Below are 25,819 nucleotides of genomic sequence, written 5' to 3'. Positions count from 1 at the left end.
GGGGTGAGGGGTCAGTGCAGGCTTGATCATTCAATAGAGATCTACTCTGCGATGATAAATATATTGACCATATGAACAATTGGGTTACTGAATTCCTAAGTTGGAATAGAGTTTGTGACTCATCTGGTATTGTGTGGGACGCCACCTTTTCCAATACTTTGAACTCCGGCACTGGCTTACGCACCCGGATTACGCTCCCCTGGTTGGCAGACGTATGACTGATTTTGAGAAGTGGCTAGTGACGAAGGAATCGGACAAACACCTCATCTCGGAACTCTACAAGATGCTCACACCCCCAATTGCACCAGGTCGGGGGGCGGGACAGAAGCGCTGGGAGGCAGAGTTAGAGAGGACCCTGACAGACCGGGAATGCAGCTACATATATTATAGGGCTTCCCACACCGCAGGCAGGGAGGCAGCGCTGAAACTGGCCCTTTACTGGCACCTTACCCCCGTTCGGCTCAACAAAGGGAATCCAACTCGCAGCGCGCTTTGCTGGGGGGGGGGGCTGCGGGGAGCAGGGCACCATGACTCATCTCCTCTGGGAATGTCGAGAAGTTAGGGACTATTGGAAAGCGGTCTTAGATGACATACAGTACATTCAAATCCCGAGATTTCCAGCTTACACTATTCTAGGCCTTCCCAATGCACTTACCTTTCCCCTGAAATCAGCCCGAGGACGTCAAATGGGGATCGCCATGCAAGCTGCATCACAACACATTTTTTCACTCTGGGGATCGCCCACCAGACCCACTCACACGGGATGGCTGCATAAAATCTGGTTTACACTGGGTATGGAACGCATTCAGGCTACACTCGCACAGTCCGCGGACACGTTCTGAAAGGTCTGGCTACCATTACTGTCCCTCCTCTCAACTGAATTCAACGAAATCACATGTCCTAGATATCTTCGTGTACTACGCCTTACGGAGACCCCACAGGACCCTCCGTGACTTCATGAAGCGGCGCGCTAAACGAACTGTGGGCACCTTGGCGATTGCTTTACTGATATGGCACACTGGTTGGGGGGTGGGGGGGTTTGTAGGGGGAGGGTTTTTTTTTTTATTAAGAAGAGGGGCTGTGTAGCCCCCATTCTTTTTCTTTTTTTTTTTTGGGCCCTGGGGACCCCATCTCTCAGGGCCTGACCCCCAAATATATATATTTTTTTTATTTCTTTAACGGGAAGGGGGCTGCGTGGCCCTCCTCCCGTGACTAATCCAGGCCCCAGGGACCCCATCCCCCGGAGCATAGCCACATTTAAAAAAAAAAAAAAAATGTAATGCGGGGGGCTGCATAGCCTCCCTCCTCAGGCCACTTAAGGCCCCATCCCCCGGGGCCGGCCTGCCTCCTTTTTAAAAAAAAAAAGAAAAAAGTTTTTTAATTATTTGGGGAGGGGGGCCGCATGGCCTCCCTCCCGGGCCACTTTGTATAAAGCCCCCGGGATTTGACTCCTCCCCCCACGCCCCCCCCCCCCCCCCGGGGGGCTAATTAACCTTAAAGCGCGGTAGCCACGTTTCGTTTTTTGGGGGGGGATCATCCTGCGATTTTTTTTCTTCAATACAATTTTTGTGGGGTCATTGTGGGACCCCCTGAGCAGGCCTAGGGGGTCAGGGTGTTTCTACCCTGCCCCCTTTTCTTGTTTTTCGCGTTTCTTTTTCAGTTTTCTTTTGCCTCGGTTCTACCGAGGCACAAGATGGCTGCCAACACTTCCTGGTTTGGAGTGTTGACAGCCAATTCGCATAAAGCTCGTGCTCGGGAGGGTACGCGTACCATACGTGTCCCGTACTTCGTCCATAGATATATCTATGATTTTACTTTTGATTTTCTCAGGAACAACCGAACGGATTTACACAATTTAAGAAAAAGCGTAAACTGCGAACCAAACTCTACCTTTTTGCCAAATTTGGTGTAATTCCGTTCAGCAGTTCGGGCTGTAGCCTCACTTAAAGTCGCTAAGGAAAATTGCGTGGGGTAAACACGTTTTGGGACCCCACCTTTTTCTCGGCCCCCGCTTCACGAATCACCCCGAAACTTTCAGGGAAGGAGCGGAGCAGAGCGCCCCATCTTCTTAGATAATTTCGCGAAGATTCGTCAACTGGCGCCAAAGTTATTCCAAATAGAATGTTGCAGATTTCCTATGGAAACTAGGTCCTAACTATAACTACCTACTGGCGACCGATAGTAGGTAATATACACATATATACCTACTAGCGCTCGCCAGTAGGTCGACGTTTTTTGACTTGCATAAATCTTTTGCGTCATTGGCTCAGTGATTCTGTTTGTGCATGGATAGTTTTGGGGTGATCCATAAAGCAGGGGCCGAGAAGCGGGGTGGGTGGGGGTCAAAAAATGTGCATTTCCCATGTTAATTCCCATAGACATTTTTAACATAACTACAGACCAAATCGTTTGATGGAATTACACCAAATTTAGGAGAAAGGTTGATTTTGTTCTGTAGATCACGCTTTTGGTTATTTGGTGTAAATCAATGTGGTACTTTTAGAGATAATTAATGAAAAACGAATTTAGAAATCTAGAGGCTCTGCTTCTCAGAGGATCCAACTGTCCTTGTGCTGATATCTGATTGGCTGCCAACACTTCAATCAGGAAATGTTAGCCTAATCCCTCCCCCTACCCCCCCAACAAACGAAAAGAGGGCGGGGTAAGAATACTCTGACCCTTAGCTCTGGTCCTGGGATCTCAGAGGGACACTGCCAGGGCAAAAAAGTACATTAAAAAAAACAATTTTGCCTCAAAATCGCAATGGATTCACGAATTGCCGGCAAGAAATTAAAAAAAAAACATGGTCTCTTGCGCTTGTTTACATTATAGCCCCTGGGTGGGCCAGATCCTGGAGGCATGCGGGCTTTAAAGAAAAAAAAAGAGGGAGACACACAATGCCCTCCCCCTGAGGCTCTTTGAGCACCGGTGGCCAACACCTACCCAGGGGTTTATTTATAGAAGGTAGCGGGCTTTGCTCTATTAGCTGGGCCACACACCCCTGCCCCCGAGGACCACCACCTCTCCTCTGCCAGCTATAAAAAATATATGTGAGAGAGAGAAGGCCACGCAGCCCACTTTCTGGGCAATATACAGCCCTGGGAAGGTACCAGTAAAAACAAGGCGGGGACCACGTGTCCTTCCTCTTGGAGACATTAATGCCCTAGGGGAGCTCCACCCCCTAGGGCTGGCTCCTGATTGTCCCAGAGTGCCCCTTGAACTCTCCCCTCCTTGGACATAGCAGTTTGCTTGGCGGGAGCTGAGAGCTCCCACCAAGCAAAATCAAACATGTTCTCTGCAAGCTGGAGCTGTTAAAGTGCTCCCGCTTGCTCGTAGTGGAGGTTTCATCTCCTTTCCTGCCCGCAGATATGTGCACAGGGAAAGAGATGAAACACAATTGCTCTCACACACAGTGTGATGCATGTTTAGCCTTGACTTGAGGCTCCCACACGGTCCCCTTCCTTCACACTGGTTGCCCTGGGTAGGACCAGGGCACCCAGGGACACATGGCTGTGCCTCAGGAGATGGGGCGACCGGCGCCTAAATCCACACGGGGAAGGGGGCCGCACAGCTCTATTTCCCTCCATACATTTTGGCCTGGCCCTGGGAAATGGATTACGGGGAGGGGAGCCGCGCCGCCCGCCTCCCCAGTACAAAAGAGACAAAATAAAGGGCACAAAAACAAGCAGAAAAGGCAAAACCGAGCAGAAGAGGGCAGGAAACAAGCAGGAAAGAGAAATCAAAGGACAGAAAATCGAGCAGGAAGGGCAAAACAGGGGGCATAAAAACGAGCAAGACAGGCAAAGCAGAAGAGGGCAGAAAAACAAGCAGGAAAGGCCGAAAAACTAGCAGGAATGGCACATCAGTATTCACAAGGTGAGAAATCTACGGGAAGATTATCTGCACGCCGGCAAGTTGAGTAACATCTGCAGCTCAGTGACTTCATTAAAAAAAAACTAAACTTAATATGAGTGAGACTCTGAGTGCACACGTTTGGGCCTAAGAGTTGTCAAAAATGTAACTTCTTTGTAGTTTTGGTTGCTGATCTTCAGGAGGTCGTAGTGTACCTGTTTTTGCTGAAGAGCTAATACTAAAGAAGTTCATTTGTGAGAATCTGTTTGCCTCAATCAAAAGAATGTTTCTGGCAGTACGTTCTACATGTAGGTAGGTACTAGCCTTCTAATTTGATTGTGTCACTCTGTTTACCGGTTGACATGTGAAGCTGTACATTAATAGGATTTTCAACTAGAATTCCTTGTGCACAAATTAACCATCTGCATTTTTTGTTTTTAAATTGTAACGTAGGATTCTACATTGTAAGCATAATCTCTATCATTCTGTTTTTTCCATGCTCCAGGTTTGACACCACCTAACAAAATAATACGGAGTTCCTTATCGGCTAGTGGTTTAATGGCACTCACTCATTCTCCCCTACTTTTTCAAGGAAAAACACCTTCATCCAAACGGAAAGGTCTGCAAGGTAATTATTGTATTTCTAAAATTGATGTATAACTCAGGCATGTGTCCGCCTACTGAATTATTTTGTTGTGACTTCTGGTAATTAATGTTTCTGCAAGATTCCTCTTTGAGATACCACGCATCTTACATTGCTGCCTTGCTTGAGGACAGACTTCAAGAACCATTCTTTTAATTATGTTGAAGTCACTTGAGAACATTATTTCATTTTCAGTTTCAGCTGTAGCTATTGTGCCTGGAGTATATTCTTGGCCTCTCTATTCACTGGCCCTGGTTCACCATTTTGTCAGTGGCAATTAATATCAGATTATTTTTTTATAGCTAAGGTAATTTTTCCATTATTCAGTTGGGTCATATTCATATTGCTATGAAGTTGCCTGTTCATTTAGGCTTAATAGTGCATTATGTTCTCTTGATTCTTCCCATTTGAGAAACCAATGAGCAATGAATTTGGTGTTTAAAACTGACGCAATGAAGTTCTTTGAACAAGGCATGTCATTGCAAGACTTTTAAGTAGCCAGAGCATTGCAAGACTTTTAAGTAGCCAGAGTTTGTTCTGAAATGTGCCTCTAAATGTAATGAGATTGTTGCATGAACGCATAAGCTAAATTGAACGTGCACCATATCTATGATAAGTATGAGGACATTTTATATTATTTATGGCTCTTTTGGGAACTTTTCTGGGGTTTAATGACAGTCATGGGTTACTGGTTTTTAACTGTAAAAATAAGAGCCCTTTCCTGCTCGAGTCCTGAGGTTTACTGTTCTCTAGACATCAAAACTGAGCACCAACTTCACCTCTTCAGCCCTTCATAATCAGAGTATCAAAGGAAGACAAGCAGTTACAACGTTTTTCTCAAGGAGATAGTTTGGGTTCGGCACTCAGAACTCAGTGGAACTGGTAATAGTCAATAGATCAATGTCGGACTAGTGCTTTTACATATAAAAAGTACTTCTCTTCTACGCACAATGTAATTCTCTACGTACTAAATTCAGGAGCGAAAATCTGGTGCACATTATTTGCTTTTCGATTGTGGGTTTGCTGGTATTAGGTTAGGCTGCTACCAAGTGGTAAGGTATTTTAATAAAATACAGTCAGTGCAGTTTAACACCCATTGTTCTGTAGGTGAAATAGGTGATTGTGGTTCTTCAACTGTGTCCTGATAATCATCTGATAGAAGAAACAGGACTCTAGACAATGGGAATTTGGAAGAAAATATAGACATCATGACTCTGAGATTTTGGTTTCTGAGAAAAAGAGAGCACTATAGAAAAAAAAATCTTCTCCCCAAAAAAAGATTTGTTATTAAGGGTTTGGAAAAGTTTCCAAAAGGAAAAAATGGACACAAATGTAGTGGTCTATTCTCCAGGATCCTGAAAATTGAACTGGCTGAACTGTCACTGGAATGGCATTATGAGTTGCTGGTGGAGTGCCCTTTCTTAAATGGACTGTCGTTTCCAGGGTCTTGAGCTACACACTCTGGGCTAACTTGTCCTTTTCTCCCACTCTTTCTTTAGCAATAGATTACTGTGTATTTTCTTCTCGTTTCTGGAAAGAGTGACCCTTTTTCAAATTTTGATATAATTTTTTTTTAAAGTAAATAAGTGATTGGCTAATACAGTTTGCAATAGGATGTCAGATTTACTATGTGTTCTTTTTAGATTTGGCTTTACATGTTGTATATCATCATCAAATCAGCTTTATTCCGACAAAAGGTGTCATAAAAGCAATGAAATATATAATATATAGGATATAAATATGTATACTAAAAAACATATACAGTCATACACATGAGAGTGGAGCATCAACTCTCCATAGTTAAAAAGGGCAAGATCCTATTAGCTCCATCAAACAAGATGAATCCATTAGTAATACAGTATCATTCTCTCTATGTATCATTAAGGAACACAACGATTTTGATTTTATAATCCACATCCAGCTAAAAAACTGAGCAACGGGAATTACAAATTGTAGAGAAGGTTGTGAACACAGTATTCTCAAGGCAACACTGTTATCTCTGATACCTAAATTCTTACACGTCTGTTTGAGCCATTTCTAATGTGGGCCGGGAAGACCAATAGCACATGGGAATACGTTTTAATTTGGTCAAACCAGTTGGGGCATTTATTATAGTCAGTAGAAGACCTTTTGGATGTTAAAGATTTTAATGGAAGTGAGCCCGCTTGGAATTGAAATTATAATCTCCTGTCAAAGGGCTTTGATATTGCGTCCCAGTAGAGCTCATACTGTGGGCAAGGTTTGAATTCTAAAAACCTCCCTGTCAGTGATGTGCTCTCACTTGTTCTAATGTTGTTGCACCCAACCATTTCCCAGTAGCATTTTTTTTTTAGTAGGAAACTGAGTGCCGTTCGGGATTCCCCATAGATTCCCATGTTAAGCAGAACACCTTTGATGTCGCGAAGCCAGACAAATTTAAATTAACGGTCTGCCTCAATGGCATCCCTAAGAGCGTCTGCATAGTTGGCCAGCTCAGGAGTAGACCATATTCTATGCCAATATAAAATGGGGCGAAGTATTCTGAGTCTTCCAGCGATTTTCATCGTAGATCGTTAAGCATAGGTGTAGGAGAAGTGCTTTGTGGTAGATTAGTGATTATTCAAAGAAAAACCTGTACTCTACTGTACCAAGCGGTGTCAGTTTCTCAAAACCCCATAGTTCCGACCCATTTCGGACCGAACTCACCACTTTTGTGTGGTAGATCTGCAATACCGGGCTGATCGGCTTTGTCAATGATGTTTTAAATTCTTTGGTTAGTGCACCCGCTAACTGGTGGTGCTTCGATGCCATGGTTTCTTTTTGAGTCCTCCAACACATTTGTTTTTCTAGTATGATTCCTAGATTAGTAAATGCATCTACCTGTTCTAACAGCTCCCTTTCTAGATAGATTAATTGTACCCCTAAATGATCTATGCTGTTTAAAAACCATGAATTTTGGTTTGGTTGTATTAATTTCTAACCCTCGTATGCTGCAGAAATCTTCAAACCAGGAGTGCGCGCGCTGCAAGCCACTCAGGGTTTTTGAGATTATGAGCATGTCATCTGCAAACATTAGGATCTGAATCTTTGTACCTGCTAAGACCGGAGCATCTGATGGGAACATAGCTAAAATTGAGAGACTCCATCTATAAATAGGAAGAATAGTGTCGGAGCCATGACACCTTTGGCGTACCCCCTTTTCCACTGGAAAGCGATAGGTGCCCTTGCCCTGTGTGCCCCATCGGACTTGTGCAAAATTGTCCTCATGAAGCCTGACAATTAAAGACAGTTTATCCGTGGGCATTCCCAGATCCTGAAGCACTAATCACAGCTTTTTAAGTGAGACTAATCCGAAGGCTGACTTAAGGTCTACAAAGGTGGCGTACTTACTGCCCTTTCCTATCATGACAGTCGGCCAATATATTAAGAAAAGGTGAAATGCTTGATCAATTGTGCAGATGTACTCTGAAACCCACCAGAAGAGGGGTTAAGATATCATTAGTAATGATCCACTCATCATTCTTTGCCAGGACTAGGCGAGCCACCACCTTTTGGATTGAATCTATTTGGCTAATAGGCCTATAGTTTCCTGGCAAGGACATATCCTTTTTATAGATGCCCCTACAGGAATTGGGGATAGGGGCACCACGGGCTATAGCATTTGCCAAAAGTGTTATGTATCTAGCCCACTAGTCCTTATCATGCAGAAATACATCAGCCAGAATGCTATCAGGGACGGAGGGTTTCTCCTTGCAATTAAGTTTACGGCAGTTCTTACATCTGTTAGTTTAAAGGTCAGTTCGACTATGTGCGGCAGTATGACAAGGGGCTTACTTTGTTGTTCGTCTTCATTGGCATATTGTCTTGCAAAATGTTCGACCCATGCGTCAGGGATGAGATGGTTTTACGGTGGCTGGGATCGCCCAACCTCCTTCCCCATTTTAATAATTGCCAAAAATATTGGAGGTTGTTCCTTGAACATACAAATTAAAGATCCTGCCATCTATTTTCATCCCAATCCTTTTTAGCACTATCTTGAGCTGTCTTGTACAGTTTCCTCACTTTCCAGATACTACTAGATTTTTTTTTATCTTATAGCCTCTGCTGGGAGCATACACGCTCTTGCCATTCTTTGTTGAACCAAAGATGCTGTATCTTAATGGGGTTGTCCTAAACATTAGGAGGTCTAAAAAAGTGGATACTTATTTTATTGAATAATTTATTATTGACATTTGTCATGGCGACAGATGCCGCTGTATTTGGCAAGTGCGATTTTATTTCCACTATCGCAAGATCAACGTCTCTACTTATGGTGGACAATATATCTGGCTTTTCTACTTCCTTGGACCATTTGGGACGCATCATATCATTAGAGATTTACAAACCTCTGGTGGATGTCAAGTTTGATGGAGTGATCACCTCGCTGGATTTCAGGATTTTTCTATTGTGGAGCTCAATGGATTGTGGTCACTCACGACTCTCTCTATTATAACCATGTCGATGAGTGCAGACCACATTTCAGAACGATTAAGAGATAGTCTATTCAGCTTGCATGATATCCATTATTATAGATATTGGCCCTTTGTCGGAAATAGTTCTTCCTTTAGCGGCCCTGACACCGGTTTCTAAACAAAAAGCTTTAAGTTGCATATCTGTTTCTATCCATCTTATGATCAGTGGTAATTCCAAGCCTGGGATGCCCCAGAATGCATCTTCCTCCCCTGCAAGATCATTGTCGTCTCTATCCAGAAGGTCAAAAGTTGAAGGAAGGGGGGCGTGGCCAGCAGCCCAACATGGCGGACGCAACTTTGTAGAGCTCCGTCCACGGGGCACTTAATGTCCTAAAGTTATCCTGTGCAGGTGTTTTCTCGCAAGCCAGACTGCGCGGAGCTGGTGTGTAAAAGCGCAATGTGGTTGCTGGGACGCGGAGCGGCCTGAATCCCGGCAGCAGCGGTAGTTAACTGAGACCGGGGCTGTGGTGCCGCTGCAAGGCCGGCCGGAGGCACGAAAGGCATCGGTGGCCTCGGCGCCCCTGGCGACATAACGGAGCTCGTTCCGAGCGTTGGGGACAACCTTGTCCAGAGCTCCAGTGAGTCGGATTCCGGACGAGAGAAATCACAGCGTGGGGGTGAGTGACGCTGAGACGGGCGGCGCGTGGCGAGTGCCCGGGGGTGCCCAGGGAGACAACGGGCAGGGCCCCGCGGCCGCGCCTGGAGGATCAGCGGAGGCCTAAGCGGAGCGCCCCCCAGGGGGCTACGGTGGCGGCTGGCGGCCCATTGGCGGGATCATACACGCCCACAAGTGACTTTTGGGACTAGAGGCGCACAGACGGCGCGGTGAGACGAGTCGGCGGGGGTGGCCGGCAAACCCGCAGAAAGTGGTGGCCTGCGTGGCTTCAACCCAGCACAGGGGCCTTGCTGGAATTTTGCCCTCGCCACGTCAGGGGCTTGCCTACCTGCTCGGGCTGCCTTGGCTGGGTGGCGGGGGGCGCTCAGTCTGCGCTGTTGTTGCCTGCGGCCTGGATTCCTCGCGGCGCCCGCTCGTTCAGCACAAACACAAAATGGCGCCGATACCCCGACCCGCCTGAGGCCGCACCGGAGATTGCGCAGAGTCTGACGCAGTGGCTCTAAACATGTCTGGGCCCGACAGGTCTTGCTGACTGCTGCAGTGACCTACCTACGAGCAGCCCTGCAGGTGGGTGATTCCTCTCGCATGACTGCCCTCCCCCCGCAATCTACGCCTTGCCTGGCCCTTACATGGCGGCCCCTGGGACAATCTGATGTGCGCTGCCGGATAGTCTGGCATTGATCCCTGTCGCAGCCCACCGAGATACCCCACCTACCAACAGTGCCGCCAGTGAGCGGAAGGTCACCCGACTGCCGCCCTGCATACGCGTAGATACTCACAACCTGGTATCCTTCGTGGGGGCATTCAACATGGTGGCGTAGCGGTGTTGGAGCCCCGGCTGCTGATCAAACCTCCGCACGCCCTCCTCGACCAGAGACGGGTGCACAACTAAGGAGTCGGCTGGCCCCGGGCAACGGATGCCTCCTGCTGCAGTTGCCCTCTCCCACTGACCTTCGCCCCCCCTTGCCCTTAGCTGGGTGACGCGGGAACCAGCCCACTTGGTTCCTACTTCAATCACCTGCAAAGTTGCCTGACCAAACGGAAGGGTCTCATACACCCGACGCTGGACGCCAGGGGAGGTGCTTTAATACCCACAGCACAGCCGCTCGTAATGGGCAGGCTCCGGGATAAATCCCAGCGGAAGCAGCAGGGGTCAAGCATTCCAGGCCTCGCGCAGGAACAAAGATGAGAAGACATGGAGCCAACAGCCACTCTGGCGGGCAAAATGGACACGGTTCTGGCGGCGGTGGAGCGCATTGGAGCCACCTTAGCACAAACCAAGACTTCTCTGGAAGCAAGGATTGACAAAGTCACATCTGACTTCACGCTGCTACATGCGGACAACCGTAAGTTATAGGAGTTAGTTGCCGCGCAGCGCCAGTCGGTCCAAGAACTGCAGCCTGTAGTACACAGTCATGCCTCAGCACTACAAGATTTGGTCGACAGTTCACGTGCTGGAGGACCGAGCGGAGGACGCGGAAGGGTGCTCTCGGCGCAACAACATCCGGGTGGTCAGCCTGCCGGAGGGAGAAGAAGGGAAGGACCCTGAGCGTTACGTGGAGCTGTGGTCACTTCTACCGACCGGGTCAGTGTCCGCGCACTGACTTCAACCACCGAGACCGGGATATGGTGCTCCGTGAAACAAGGAAGATGGGTGACCTCAAAGTAGGCAACAGCCACGTGATGTTTTTTCCAGACTACACAGCAACAGTGCAGAGGAGACGGGGCTCGTACCTGGCAGTGAAGAACCAACTACGGGAACTGGAGCTGCCTTACTCATTGCGGTTCCCCTCCCGTTTACGAGTGGTCGCCAAGGAAGGCACACGCTTCTTTGAGGCTCCATCGGAGGTCTGGGACTGGCTGAAGGAGACGGGGCAGTGGTCGGGGACGAGACCTACGGGCCCGGAAGAGAGCGGGTGGCAAGAGCAGCGTTCCAGGAGATGGAGGAGAAGGAGGGGACCCCGGCGGGACGGGGGCCTGGGTCAGGCCGCACCCAGCCCGGAGAAGAGAGGCAGGAAGCACTTGAGGCGGTTGCGCCGCTGGGAGTGGTAAATTTCATCAGCTGCCCGGACTGTGGGCCACAGAGTGAACTGGACGCGAGTGGCTCTTCTTCCTCCTCCTCCGCCGTGGTGTCAGATGACACGGTCCTGCCGGTGGTGACGCCCCAAACAGCCGACTTCATAATGTGACTGGAAACAGATCTGTGATGCACTGATGTGATTACTGTGTTCAGCACAATGTTAGCTCTATCCTTTGCGTGCCTGCTGTAGCATGTTGCCACAATTAGTTACTGGCTGCAATAGCTAATTCAGACTTGGACCTAGGCACCACTAACACAATGCAGACGCGCCCCCAAGTTTTAGATTAGAAGTTGTTTAGAGGCTGGCGCGCGGGTTGGCCTTGGGGGGGGGGGGGGGGGGGCGGCTCGCGCCAGCTCCGCGCGATCCACTGATTGATACTCCCTGAACACCTCTCAGAAATCTAGAGGCCCCGGGAAAGGAGACACCCTGATTTAACTATTGGCTGCGCGCTTCACCGCACACCACTTGAGTTGCGGACACGACACACTAGGCGGTAGATCCATTACCTAGTTTGGACGTATGCCCCGTTGGGAACTCGCCCACTTTGTTACACTGTTAATTTGGGTTCCTAAGTTTCAGAAGCGGCGCTCAAAGCTTCCCCCCGAGAGTCCGTCCCTTGAACCTACATGGCACCCCCTCCGACCCCCCAAGCGGCTGTATTACAATCCCGAGTATGGCAAGCACTAACATTATGACCTGGATCATCCGCGGCATGCACACCCCGTCGCGCAGATTCTCTGTTTTTGCCTACATGCAGAGCCATAAGGTGGGGATCGCGCTCCTACAGGAGACACATATGTCCCGAGTAGAACTGGAGAGGCTCCGTAAACGCTGGAGAGGGCTGGTCTATGGTACCACATACTCAGCACATGAGCGCGGCACCTTAATTTGGGTGAGGGCAGGCGTCCCTTTTTTATGCGCAGGCATCCAGGTGGACCCGGAGGGGAGGTACTCCCTTGCGAAGGGGAGGTTAAATGGACAGGAGGTACTGCTGGGATCCATCTATGCCGCCAACATGGATCAACCCACTTTCCTAGCCAATATGAATCTCATCCTTCAACAGTACATGGGCCTTCCTTGGCTGCTGGACGGGGACTTCAACATAGTTCTTGACACGCACTTGGACCGTTCCTTCCCACCACTGCGTGCGGCGGCAGCAACATCGACGGCGCAGGCCCTACGGGACTGGTTATTACACTGGGGACTACACGATCTATGGCGCGCGCAGCACCCTACAGACAAAAAATACTCCTATTACTCGCCAGTTCATGACCTTCATGTCCGCTTAGACCGTATAGTGGGCTCCCAGTCCCTTCTCCCGCTCATGGCCCGATCCGAATACCTAGGCAGAACACACTCAGACCACAAATCCTTATGGTTCCAGCTTAGCTGGGAGGCGGACCGACCCCTGGTCCCCACGTGGCGGCTGCATCCAGCCGCACTGGAGGACGCTGAGTTTAGATCCTCGCTGGGCACAGCGATTCTAGCCTATTTTGAGGAGAATGCAGAGACTGCAAGCAACCCCACGGTGGAATCGGATGCCCATAAAGCGACTATTCGCGGGGTGCCACTTGGAACATCCGCACCTTGGTGTCCGCTTCTTTGACCCGAATAGAGACTGCGCTCCAGCGCTACGAGAGGGAGGGAGAGGGGACTGGCAGGCACTCGACCAGGCTTGGGAACCTTCGCGGGGAACACGCGGTACTTATCGAAAGGCTGCGATGCCACAACTACGCAGCGCATACGGCTAAGACGCATGCCAAAGCAGATAGAGCCGGCCGCCTACTGGCCTGGCTGGTGCAGAGGACGGAACGCAGTAACCCGATCGGTGCCATTCGCACAGGGGAAGGGACAGTGGTATATACACAGCACGAGATACATAGAGCGCTGACTGTTCCCTACCGTGAACTTTATAGGGCACGAGGCACTGGTCATGAGCATATACTGGCTGAGTTCCTGGAGTCGATTGCGCTGCCCACAGTTACTGAGAGCCAAAAAGCAGTACTTAATGCCCCGCTTACGCTAGAGGAAGTGGGAGAGGCGATCCAGGCGCTAGCGACTGGGAAAACGCCAGGGCCCGATGGCCTTGCTAGCCGAATACTATAAAGCAAACAGGGAAATCCTGGCGCCCCAGCTTCTTCAGATGTACGTGGCAGTGATTGATGCGGGTCAGTTCCCACCATCAATGCGGAAAGCATTTCTAGTGTCTCTGCCTAAACCTGACAGAGACCCTATGGCCTTGGGTTCCTATCGCCCATTGGCGATGCTTAACACCAACTACAAGATATTCGCCAAGATCCTCGCAGAGAGGTTGGTGCCGGCGGTCTCGCACTTAGTCCACCCGGACCAGAATGGGTTCGTCCCGGCGAGATCCACGTCCCTGAATCTCAGGAGATATTTTAGGGTAGCAGCGGAAGCGACGAAGGCCTGGCCTAGAGCGGGATGTCTAATATTGGACCTGGAAAAGGCCTTTGACTGCCTTGAGTGGGGCTACCTGTCGTCGGTGCTAGAGAAATGCGAGCTGGACGTACACTTTCTGCAGATGGTGGACCTCTTGTATCGGGACACTGTGGTCCGAGTCCGACTGGAGCCGTACCTTTCGGAGGCAGTAGCGGTGGGCAGAGGCACCCGACAGGGGTGCCCTTTGTCCCCACTGTTCTTCGCGCTGGCCATGGAGCCCCTGGCTGCAGCCATGAGGCAAACTCTGGCAGATGGTATCCCTCTGGGTGACGGCGTTCACCAGGTGTCGCTATACACAGACGACCTCTTGGTATTCGTCCGAGAATGTGGGCCGCATACCGGAGCTGCTGACCCCTCCGTTGACCGGTTTCGCTGGACTATCGGGGCTCCAGGTAAACGCGGGCAAGTCCTGCCTTTACGCATTCAGCAGTGAGGTAACTGACCCGGAATATCGCCTCCATGGCACGCACGTCCAGTGGAGAGCAGACACGTTCAAGTATCTGGGGATTCAAATTTATCGACTGACGGCAGATCTCTTTCGATGGGAATTTGGGAAGAGCGGTAACCGCACTCAAGGCTCAGATCGGCTTTTGGTCCACGCTCCCCCTGATGCCCACGGGCAGAGTGGCCCTTGCCAAAATGGTCATGCTCCCTCGCCTTTTATACTATTTTGCAAATCTGCCCTTGTATATCCCTGCTTCCTTCTTTTCCACACTCAATAAGACCCTGCGGGACTTCATTTGGGGTGTGTCCCGGCACCGGCTGGCGCTCGGAAAACTGTTCTTACCAACAGACAGAAGTGGATTGGCCGCTCCCTGCTTTGAGCATTACTAGTTGGCGGCACAGCTCCAATGGTTAGCCCGCTGGTTAGCGGACAGGGGGAGAGAGGACACTGTCACAAGTGAGCCGCCCTACACTCTGGAGCGGATCACAGCGCTATTCCATCCACTAGCGGCTCCGGCACGGCCCACCCCATTATTGTTGGCGGTGGCATTCAAATGTTTCCGCAGGACACTGCTACTCACGAGAACGGTGCTCCCCTACGCCCCTGCGGTGCCGTTAGAAGGTTCGCCAAGTGGCGAGGGGGTCCTCACGTGTCACATGCTGGAGCAATGGCGGGAGGCGGACGTCCAGATGCTAGGTGACTTATATCGAGAGGGGGCACTGATAGCCTACAAGACACTGGTCGCTGACGATGGGCTGCCCCCCGGGGGGTTCCTGATGCACCGCTCCCTCACGGCTCACATGGTGGCTCGGTGGGGCGATATCGCAGAGGAGCCTACGCAGCACTTGACCGTGCAATATTTGCATGTCATGGGTAGGGGCAGACATCTAATTAAATGGTTTGCTGCATCCTTGAGGGCGCACACAGAACTGGACCTGGCCCCAAACCGCATAAATAAATATTTTCATAGAGCTGACGCGTCCTGCCCTAGATGTGGCAAGGTGAACGCAGACCTCCTCCACCTTCTGTGGCACTGTCCAGGGCTGGGCACCTACTGGAGAGACCTTAATGGGTTACTTGCACAGTGCACTGGCCGTACCATTCCTTGTAACTGCCCCGAATACCTCTTGCATCAACTTAAGAGGTCACCCAAAGACAAGATATCGTCCCGCTTCCTGGATCTGGGGATGATAGTGACAACGCGCCTCCTCACGAGAAAGTGGAAGGCGAGCGACCCACCTAGCGTGCAGGCATGGCTTCTGTCCCTCCAGGCGTGGGCTCGGGCAGAATGGAGTGCCATACGGCGAGAGGAAACAGTAGGGCTCCGTAGAGAACCTATGGCAGAGCACTGGGAACACATGCTTGATGCCTTGCAAGCAGCAGAGAACACTGTGGGGGGGGGGGACTAGACAGACGCATTGGGGGACTGGTGAGAAGCATGGCGGGTAACGCTCCTGACGCTCAGACTGGGTACAACACATGGATGCGGCGAGTGATCAGTAGAAGCTGGAGGCATGTGCGCTTGGGAAGAGAGGGAGGGGGCGGGGAGTGGGGGGAGTCCAGCTGGGGGATGGAGATGGAGTGGGGGTCGGACTGTAATGTATCTTTGAGACAATGCCGCAGTTTGTTGTTCCTGTTATGTTGCACATGACTTTTTTTTCTTTTACAGTTGCTTCATTCATATAAGACTCATCTCTGTGCACAGGGCTGGAGCGCATAGGCTGTTTTATGTTAGAGACATGCCCAGGCGCCCATGTTTGAGCTCCTTGCTACCTCAGTGCAACGTTACAAAGCCACATGGCGAGTTACACTGCTTGTGTACCGCTAGTCTGACACAGCTGAAAACCTGTATTGCTTGCAATGATGCAATTGCTGTAATTCTGAAATATACAAATACCAATAAACAGATTTGACAAAAAAAGAGGCTCAAAAGTTGAATTCAAGTCCACAGTTATTACTATGGAAGATGTTCCTGAGAATGTGTCTTAACAATGTATCTAAAGCAATCACAGTCATAGACTTCTGTCCACCTCTAATTCCTCTCACATACACATTAGAGATTTCAATATTGCTGTAGAAGCTACTCTGCAACTGAATGCCAAGGATATCATGGAACTGCGTTGTGATGGCCTGTGTCTTATACTCTGTCTGGGCTTATCAGATGGTTAGCCACCAGCACCCCCCGCCCCCGTGAGTCTACCCTTTTTTCCATGGAAAATACCCATGATGGAATAGTGGATCTACAGACCATGTTTACTGGAATAGACAGATGTCATGCAATTCGATAAAGCTGTTCCAGTTCAGGGAGTCACCCCTTAGACCAGCTATTCTCCAGGACATGAGGGATATTTGACATGGTACGGAGGGAAGGACTGAAATTATTCTGTCTCCAGAGGCTACAATACTAGATTTTCCATTCTGTTGGCTCAATGTTATAGAAGTGGAAACAGTTTCCAAGGGGAAGCTTAATATTCGCTGCGGCTCACTGGCCCTTCCAGTGCATGCAGGAATCAAAACTTGACTATGCACTTGTGAGGATATCCATGGTGATCAATCTTGTTCACGTGACAGTCCCCACGGTGGATGGAGAGGGTGAGTTGTACATTCCAGTCTGTGGTGTCACTTCGGGGAGATTATACTTAAATTGAATGGTTGTATTGACAAGATGGGAAGTGCGAGGATCAAAACCACTAGGTTCCTAACCAAGTCGCTATGTGAGTGTGTCAGTGCAATACAATCCAGGAGGAAACCCCAGAGGGAGTGTCTTTTAGCCCCTATAATATCATCCTTTATTATCAAAACAACATCACTTCACATGCCGAATCCATTTGGTGCATTTGTTTATTAAAGAGCACTCCTCTTCTTTAATTAATCTAGGCGATGGTTTTGGTACATTAATCAGATGCACTACAGTTTTTATCTGGTGCCCTTGCTGCTTCCCGTGAGATTTGTCAAGCTTGCCTCATGGGTGATAGTGCTTAGTGGCAGCCCTGGGATGGCAATGGATTCGGCCAGCTGTAGATATCCTACATGCATTTGTATTGCCATGATGGAATGGGTAGCTATCTGACGATCTGTATATCTATGCACTACAGTGGGATCCATATGTGCTGCTTTCAAGGGCTGGCCAAGAGAACCCCGTGTGAGCCGATTGGCCTGTCTTTCATGGTGCATCTGCCTTTGTTCCAGCAGTGTAAAATCTTCCACCTAATTTTGTATTATGTAGTGCATCAGAGAGTACCTTGTTAATGGTATCAGATAAGCTGCTAACCATTGTCCTAAGGGCACTAACTTCTTGAGTTAGATCCCTAATCTGTTGTTTGAGATGGTTAAGGGACTCTTTTGCAAGTGTTTTTACATCGGATATTGCTGTGGAAAGCTTATCATGTTCTTCATTTGTTGATGGAGCTACTCAAAGTAAGGATTGTTTGGTGCCGTTGTGTCAATTTCGAGTCAGCAAGGGTATGGAATCAGTTGGTGCTGATAAGTTTGCGCTATTTTGGGTTTCCTGGAGCCTGGTTCTGTGTGATGGGCTCTCAGTAAAATAGCTAGTTATTGCGTTAGATTTTTCCCCTGGGTAGTTTGCAGCCCCCCTACACCATGTTAGATCCCTTGTGTGCCACTGCGGCTTTCTAATATTGTCACAGCTTCTAGGGATTTCGTAGGTGAGCGTTTGTTTGGTTTTGGTATGTGGTATTCTCGAGTGGGAATGTTCAGGGCCTGTAAAGTTTTCCACTTCCTCAATTAAGTGATTTATTTCTTTTAGGGTACCCTGTATCTTTTTTCCCTCTTTTTGTTGCTTTGTTTTTCCCTGGACATGAGCTACAGCCTTACGCTTTCCCATGCTAGCCCAGATTAGAGACAACAGTCTCACACATCCCACAGACCCCACCAAACGCAGGTACAAAGTTCCTAATGCAAGACATTTGAAGTACAAAAGACATATTTAGATTAAAAATCGCTCCACAACAGTCAAAGTATTTATTCGCCTTGAGTTGTAACAGGGGCTAACCATGGACGACACAGTTCTATAACAGGGCAGTACCTTAGCGATCAGGTTGTGGAAATGTCAGAGCCCGACCCGTCTTTATCAAATATTGCCGGACGCAGACTCTAATTAGCACCACCCTGCACCTTGTTTCCCAAATAACACAGTTTGGTGCCAGGCCGCGTTTTTTTCTGGACTACGAAGCACCAGCTCCAGTGGTCTGGGGCACAGACGATATCTTCTGCTGGTAGAATCTCTCCCACACGGTGGAAATAATAGTTAGACTAATTGAGGTAGTTCTGAATTACTAGCCAGCTCTTTAGTTTACCCTGGAATGTTTGCTTGTATGGCTCTCTGCACGAGACCCAACCTATACCGAGGGTCAACTGCCCTGTATCCCAAGGTTTACTGCCAAGATGGGTGGAACTGCCCCACCTCCTCCTGACGCAGACAGCCGCACGACCGGCCTGCCCTAGTGAGGTGCCGGGTTTTTAAGAACCCGGTGGTGCCAGGGGATAACACCCGAAGACCTCTGAGTTCTCCCTTGTTCCGGACCACAGAAACACTGAGTCTTCTAGTCGCAGTCAGAGATCAAGTTTTATTGGCAGCTACCAAGTAACATGTGTCTTAGAAGCACGACAAACGCGGATCGTGTGTTCTCAGGAGACTGTTCGTTTTTACAGAACAAGCCTTCTCCTTATGTGGAGAAGTGTGGCTCACTGGTTAGAGGAGGCAGACCTGGAAGCAGAGGTCAGCCCGGGACCAGGGTTCAATTCCCGGCTCGGCGGGGTCTTGAGTCCTAAAAAAATGTCCATGGACTCGACAATTCTCGCTCCGGTGCCTACTCGATTCACGGGTTCACACTCTGCGACTCTGGGCAATAGCTTGCTTAATCTCCACAACGGCCCCTCGCGGCGGGATGCCTGGCTTTCACCTTGCGGATACCCTGCCGGGGTTATCTCACAGGGGAATACCAGGACGGGTTCCCTAAGCAAGCGCTTAGAAACCGCTTGGTGATTTGCGCTATATAAATTCCTGTACATTTACATTTATATACAGAAATAATAGCTGCAAGCAAGAATTCTTGAGTTTATGATATGGCTGTACACATATTTCTACTATAATACAAAGAGCGAAGTCATGTAGGCAAGCCCATATTTTAGACGTCCAATTCGTGATAGATTACCCGGTCAGGCCCGGAACTTCCATCAGATATCGACGAAACCCCAATAAAGAAGGGCACCTCCTAGTCATAAAACTGGCCATAAACAGGGTACGTGGACAGGTGTGTGTGTGTAGAAAACATGATCTGTACGCGGTGAATGGTTTGTGGTATGTTATGCATTGATGCTATCGTATTCGGCCACTGGGCGAGGAGCTGCCCAAACAGGTTTGGCTGGAGGCAAGGGAGTCAGTTGGGACAGGGGGGAGTCAGGGAGAGGTGGACGTGTCCTTTTAGATCAAGCTCGACCTTACTCAATTGACTTATCATGAGGGCAAGACACAAGATGGATGCCGTTTACAAAATGGAGTCTGAGGGGTCGGAACGGAAACTACGATTTAGGGGTGTTGGCATTCCTCGATCATGACGCAAATGCATAGGAATGATGTCCTAATCATTACCGGTCTGTTGATACCAAATTCGTCATGGGATATTGATATTTTGTGGCACGGGTATTGGATCTCGATATCGTGATAACAGTAGGGTCCAGAATTTCAGAACCACAGACCCTCCTTTTGCCCTTATGTAAGGCAATAACTCATGTTAATCTGAGTCCAAATCTGTATTAATGAATTCGTGGAGATGTTGCTGTAGCATCATTCTGTTGCTCAGTTCGTCCCTTGACACAGGCTTCCTTACACATGAGGTAGCACAGAGGCCACATAGTGCAGGAGCGCACTGTACACACAGGCAGAACATAAACAGAAGCGCTAAGATCATTCCAACGAAGATCAGTGTTTTCCATCCCCAGGCACTGATCAGGCCCCAGAACCACCCTAGAAGGGACCAATCTCCTTTTTCCACGTGAAGGGAACCAGATATTTCGTGTAGTTTGGAGATGGCCTGGTACACTGTCGGTGCATTATCAGGGATGAAAATACAGCAACTAGATTGGATCACAATGCATACACCATCACGATCGGCGAGTATGATATCTAGGGCAACTCGGTTCTGAAGGGTCATAAGTCGATCCGACTGAAGCTCGGTTGTCAAGTTGTCAAGGGCTCCGGCCGTTGTAATCACAGCGGATTCAACTATCCTCGATAACTGGCGAATATTCCTGCTGTTCACCATAGGCCCCCAAAATGGCAGAAAACCCTTTGCGAAGTCTGCAAATTCCTGACTCGCGGTGTCGTCTTTACTCACGACACCTCTAGCTGTCCTTGTCCGATGGTAATCTGCTCTGGCCGTGTAGGTGGGAGGCAGCAGAAATGAGATGAAGCATGTACCTGAGAAGTCAGGGGGCAACCATGTGTAGGCTTGGTCGTGGCAGACGAAATACGTGCCTTTGGCTGCTAAGAGTACAGGGGAAGTTCGGGAAGCGAACACATATGTTTCCGTGCATATGCTCTTTCCTAATTGTGCTTTGGGATCCCTACCGATAGCTTGTAAACATAAGTGACCTCGGTGGGGTACTATCCAAACTGGGCGGGATTTCTTTGCTGCCTGGCTCTTACTCAGGTAAACCCCATATTTAGTTACGTTCCAACGAGTGTATGGAGTGAGTTCATCTTTGGGGATCGCTAGATATGTGTCGAACTCCCTACTCATATTTCTTATCCCTGCACTAGTGCCTTGTTACTGGAATCGCTCTCAGTGGAACGGGTCGGGTATGGTTCTAGGGCGAATAGGAACATGGTCTGGAAAGCCCACAGAGAACCATAATAACTGAATGGCAGGATGAACTATGGGATACCCTTATCCGTTGTGTGTGGCATGAGTCCACATATCCAACAGTTCGATGTGTTCATTATGGACTGGTGTTGGTGTAGAAGTTGAATGAATGAGTTATTCACAAATTCGAGTCTTCTGGCAGACTCGTGTTCAGGTAGAGGGTGAAAGGAGTGCGGAGAGAGAGTGGGAGGAGGCGTTGGCCGAGTGTCATTTGAAAACAAGGAAACTTGAAATACGAATAGAGCATAACCAGTCAAAAACATCGTTATGCTACACAACATTAAAATACATGTTATCAAAAACCTTCTTTTGGCCAGTACAGTGCATAGTTGTCTTTCAATGTTCGTGAATCTGGTAGGTCTCTTTACCCTAGGAAACTCCATCCTCTAGTTGCTGCCCGCGGTGGTAGATTGATTCTGCCAGGGAGTGCGCTCTGTTCAGTCCGGGGTAACTCCCTTGGACCAACCAGAACCGTTGACCTAAACGTCCCCAGTTGCACTCCCCAGACTTCAACCGCGACCCTAGCAGCAGAACCGGATGGCGGTTCGAAAATCAAAAATGAGCAAGTTCCCTGGGCGAGAGAGCTGAAAAATCAAAAATAGTTCTTAGGGGAAAAGGAAATTCACATTAGTTTGCCTTTTATTAGTCTCTTTGTCTAGACCTTAGATTGTATCGTCGTTTCCCAGGTACGGTGTGGTCTTCAAACAATGTCTCAGGTTCGGTAGTGTCCAACTGCATTGACGGTGGCACAAGTCCTTGTAAAATATGATCACTCTCCTTTTCGGTACCAGTTTCTTTTAAACGTGCATCGCTGAAAGGGATGAAGCGAGGTATGGATTCTGTCTCAGAGTCGGCAAGTCCTTCATTGACCCACCGGTCGTATGGGAGGGGTAGAGGGACCCGTTTACAATGGGTCCCGTGCACCCAGTTCTTTTTGCCTTCCACCCGAACGGCTGATCTCGTGGAAAGAAGTACCAGGTATGGACCGGTCCACCTCGGCTGTCCGTTGTTCGTGTGCTGGAAATTCCGCACCAAGACCCACGTGCCGGGTTCGATGGAGTGACCTGGATCGTCAGAGGCTGGCGGAGAGGAACTGTGAACCTGTTGGTGTAAAACACGCAATTTAGTTGTTAATTCGCACAAATAGTCAAGCAGTACGGGGTGTTCTATTTCGCTGAGTTTCTTTGGCCTTGGCACGCCCCAGACGTTGGCTGGGCGGCCAAACACTATCTCATGGGGGCTAAGTCCTAATCTGGAATGGACGGTCATTCTGGTTGACAAGAGTGCTAGAGGCAAGGCGTCAGGCCATTTAAGACCTGTACAGGCTTGTATCTTGGCTAATTTGAGCTTTAACGTGCCATTGTAGCACTCTACTAATCCAGCTGATTGGGGGTGATTTGCAGCGTGGAACTTTTGGAGTATGCCTAGACACTCACAAACTCTCTTCATCACGCGTCCTACGAATTCACTTCCATTATCACTCCAGACGATTCTAGGCATACCGAATCTAGGGAAGAACTCTTTGACAAGGGCTTTGGCAGTTGACAAGGCGGTATTGTCCTTAAGGGGGTACGCTTCCACCCACCTTGAAAAAGCGCAAACAACAACGAGCACATACTTCAGATTGTTGCACCTCTCCATGTGGATGAAATCGAGCTGCAAAACCTCGAACGGATACGTTGGAGGCGCAAAATGACCAGCTGGAGTTGGGGTTCCCTTACCGGGATTATGCTTCAAACACACCATACATTTTCTGACCACATTCTCTGCATATTTTGGGATATTACTATTCTGCCATACTGGGGCCAATACCTTACATATTCCTTTCGAACTGATGTGCGCAAATCCATGAGCCATCGTTACTACTGCAAGTACATAGGCGTTAGGTAATAGCCATCGCTGGTGTTCTGACAATTCGACCCAACAACCAGCATCTAACCTACCCTTACTTTCTCTCCATTCATTCACCTGTTTCTCAGTTGCCTCGGCTTGTATAGATTTCACGCTTTCGATGGTGTCCTCACACATTCCCACATCAGTAATCCATCTAGCGGGACCTACAACATACATCCGACTCATTGTGTTCCTTGCAGTCTCTTTCGCAACCTCGTCTGCAAATGCATTCCCGCGGCCAACATCGTCTTGAATCTTTTTGTGTGCACTGCATTTCACAATGGCAACTTGTAGTGGCAAGGTCAGTGACTCGAGGAGCTCATTAACTAGCTGACCATGCTGTATCTTTGCACCATGTGACGTCAGGAATCCACGTTCACGCCACAATCTCCCAAAACTGTGAGCCACACCAAAGGCGTATTGGCTGTCCGTGTACACATTCACTCGCTTTCCTTTTGCCAACAAACATGCTCTTGTAAGTGCAATTAGCTCTGCAGCTTGTGCAGAATTGTGGGGAATGCGCGCGGTCTCTATAATGGTGTGTAATCTTGTTACGGCATAGGCTGCAGTCGTATCACCATTTGGCAACTTGAAACATGAACCATCAACCCATAAAGTATCATTGCATTCAGGAAGGGGAGTGTCCTGTAAGTCTACTCTCCCTTTTGTCTCTTCTTCTGTCCTAAAGCAGCAGTCATGTTTATCAATCTCGTCTGTTTCTGTCGGGATGGGTAGTAGCGTAGCGGGGTTGAGTGTATCACACCTCTTTATGTGGATGTGACTTGCTAACAGTGTAAGTTCGTAACTGGATAGTCGAGCGCTAGTGAGATGTTGTGTCTTCGTTCTGTTTAGCAAAATGTCTACTGAATGCGGAACCATAACGATCAGAGTATCATTCATGACTAATCCAGCAGACTGTCGAATGCAGACAGCTGCTGCGGCGGTAGCCCTCAGACAACTTGGTAGGGCTTTAGCCACAGGGTCTAGAGTTGCCGAAAAATACGCGCATGGGCGCTGCTTGTCCCCAAAGTGTTGTGTTAGGACTGATAATGCACAACCTTCCTTCTCATGGACGTATAATGTAAAAGGCTTACTGTAGTTGGGGTTTCCCAACACAGGAGCCGAACACAATGCATCACGCAACTCGTGGAAACTCGTCTGACAATCTTCAGACCAGGGCATAGGATTGGGCGTGTCTTTACAGAGTAGTGCCAGCAAGGGTTTGGCTAGTAGTGAGAAATTCGGTATCCTTGTCTACAGTACGATGTAATGCCCAAGAAGGCTCGAACCTCTCTCTGTGTCCTTGGGGCACTCAGTTCTGCAATTGCCTGTATTCTTTCTGGTGTCAGTCTCCTTCCCTCCTTCGACAAGATGTGACCTAGGTAGGTAACTTCTTGTCGACAAAATTGTAGTTTGGAAAGAGAGACTTTGTGCTTCATGTCACATAAGTGACGCAATAATGACAACGTGGCTTGTTTGCAAATTTCTTCAGTGTCTGCAGCGATCAGCAGATCGTCTACATACTGAATCAGAGTTGACCCATCTGGCAGAACAATAGTGTCCAGTTGTGTTTTCAGGGCCTGACTGAATATTGATGGGCTTTCGCAGTAGCCTTGAGGAGCGCACTTGAAGCGGAAGCTTCGTCCTCCTAAATTGAATCCAAAAATCTCTACTCTCCTCAGCAATCGGGATGCTGAAGAAAGCGTTCTTCAGCAGGTCGTTCACCGAGAACCAATTTGCTGAAGCTGGAACCATCGTCAACAAGGCAGTAATGTCGGGGACAACTGGAAACTGTGGGATAATTACCTTGTTCACTTCTCTGAGGTCAATCACAAACCTGTACACAGGGGGCTGTGAAGGATCAGTACGCTTTAAGACTGGTAAAACTGGACTGTTACAAACATTTCCTGTTGTTTCTTCGATGACATCTTTGTCAATCAGATCATAAACAATCGTCAACAACGCTTTTTCGCATTCGCTGGATATTTTGTATTGGGGAATACGTGGCAACCTAACGTTGGCTTTCAATTTTATGACATACGGTGCTATCTCCAAACGACCTACATCATTAGAACCATTAGCCCAAAGTATATCAGGAAGACACGACAATTCAGTTGCAATATTTTCTCTTGACACATACATTGGAGAAACGACTTTCTTACCTAAAGTAAGCTGTACTCCCAAGGGAGAACAGTACAAAGTCGCATACAACCTTTTTAGCAAATCCAAACCTAACAAATTTTCACCGCAACCTGTTGTCAAAATGAGGGGTGCTTCTAATTCGCATGGGCCAACAGAAAGGGACATGGGACTAGAGATCGGGTTTCTAACAGGGGCGCCAGAGAAACCTACTGAGACATTCATTTCGCCAGACAAAGGTGCGCCAGGAAGTTGTGAGTGCATAATAGAACTTTTTGTAGCACCAGTATCCAGCAGAAATGGCTCTGACACTCCT

The 25,819-nt window shown here is 48.7% G+C and overlaps 1 protein-coding gene across 1 annotated transcript in view; it reads left to right on the top strand.

Moving 5' to 3' along the window:
* The window catches only part of TICRR (TOPBP1 interacting checkpoint and replication regulator), a 581,214-nt gene that overhangs the window by 523,574 nt on the left and 31,821 nt on the right, over positions 1–25,819 (top strand). The window contains exon 18 of the mRNA XM_078683197.1: positions 4,358–4,480. Within this exon, the coding sequence (XP_078539323.1) occupies positions 4,358–4,480 (123 nt within the window). The remainder of the gene's footprint in view (positions 1–4,357; positions 4,481–25,819) is intronic.

The sequence above is a fragment of the Lissotriton helveticus genome, chromosome 3_1, assembly GCF_964261635.1.
Source record: "Lissotriton helveticus chromosome 3_1, aLisHel1.1, whole genome shotgun sequence".
Lineage (NCBI taxonomy): Eukaryota > Metazoa > Chordata > Amphibia > Caudata > Salamandridae > Lissotriton > Lissotriton helveticus.
Note: the sequence above shows the minus strand (reverse complement) of the source record. Positions and strands in the feature narration are given on the sequence as shown.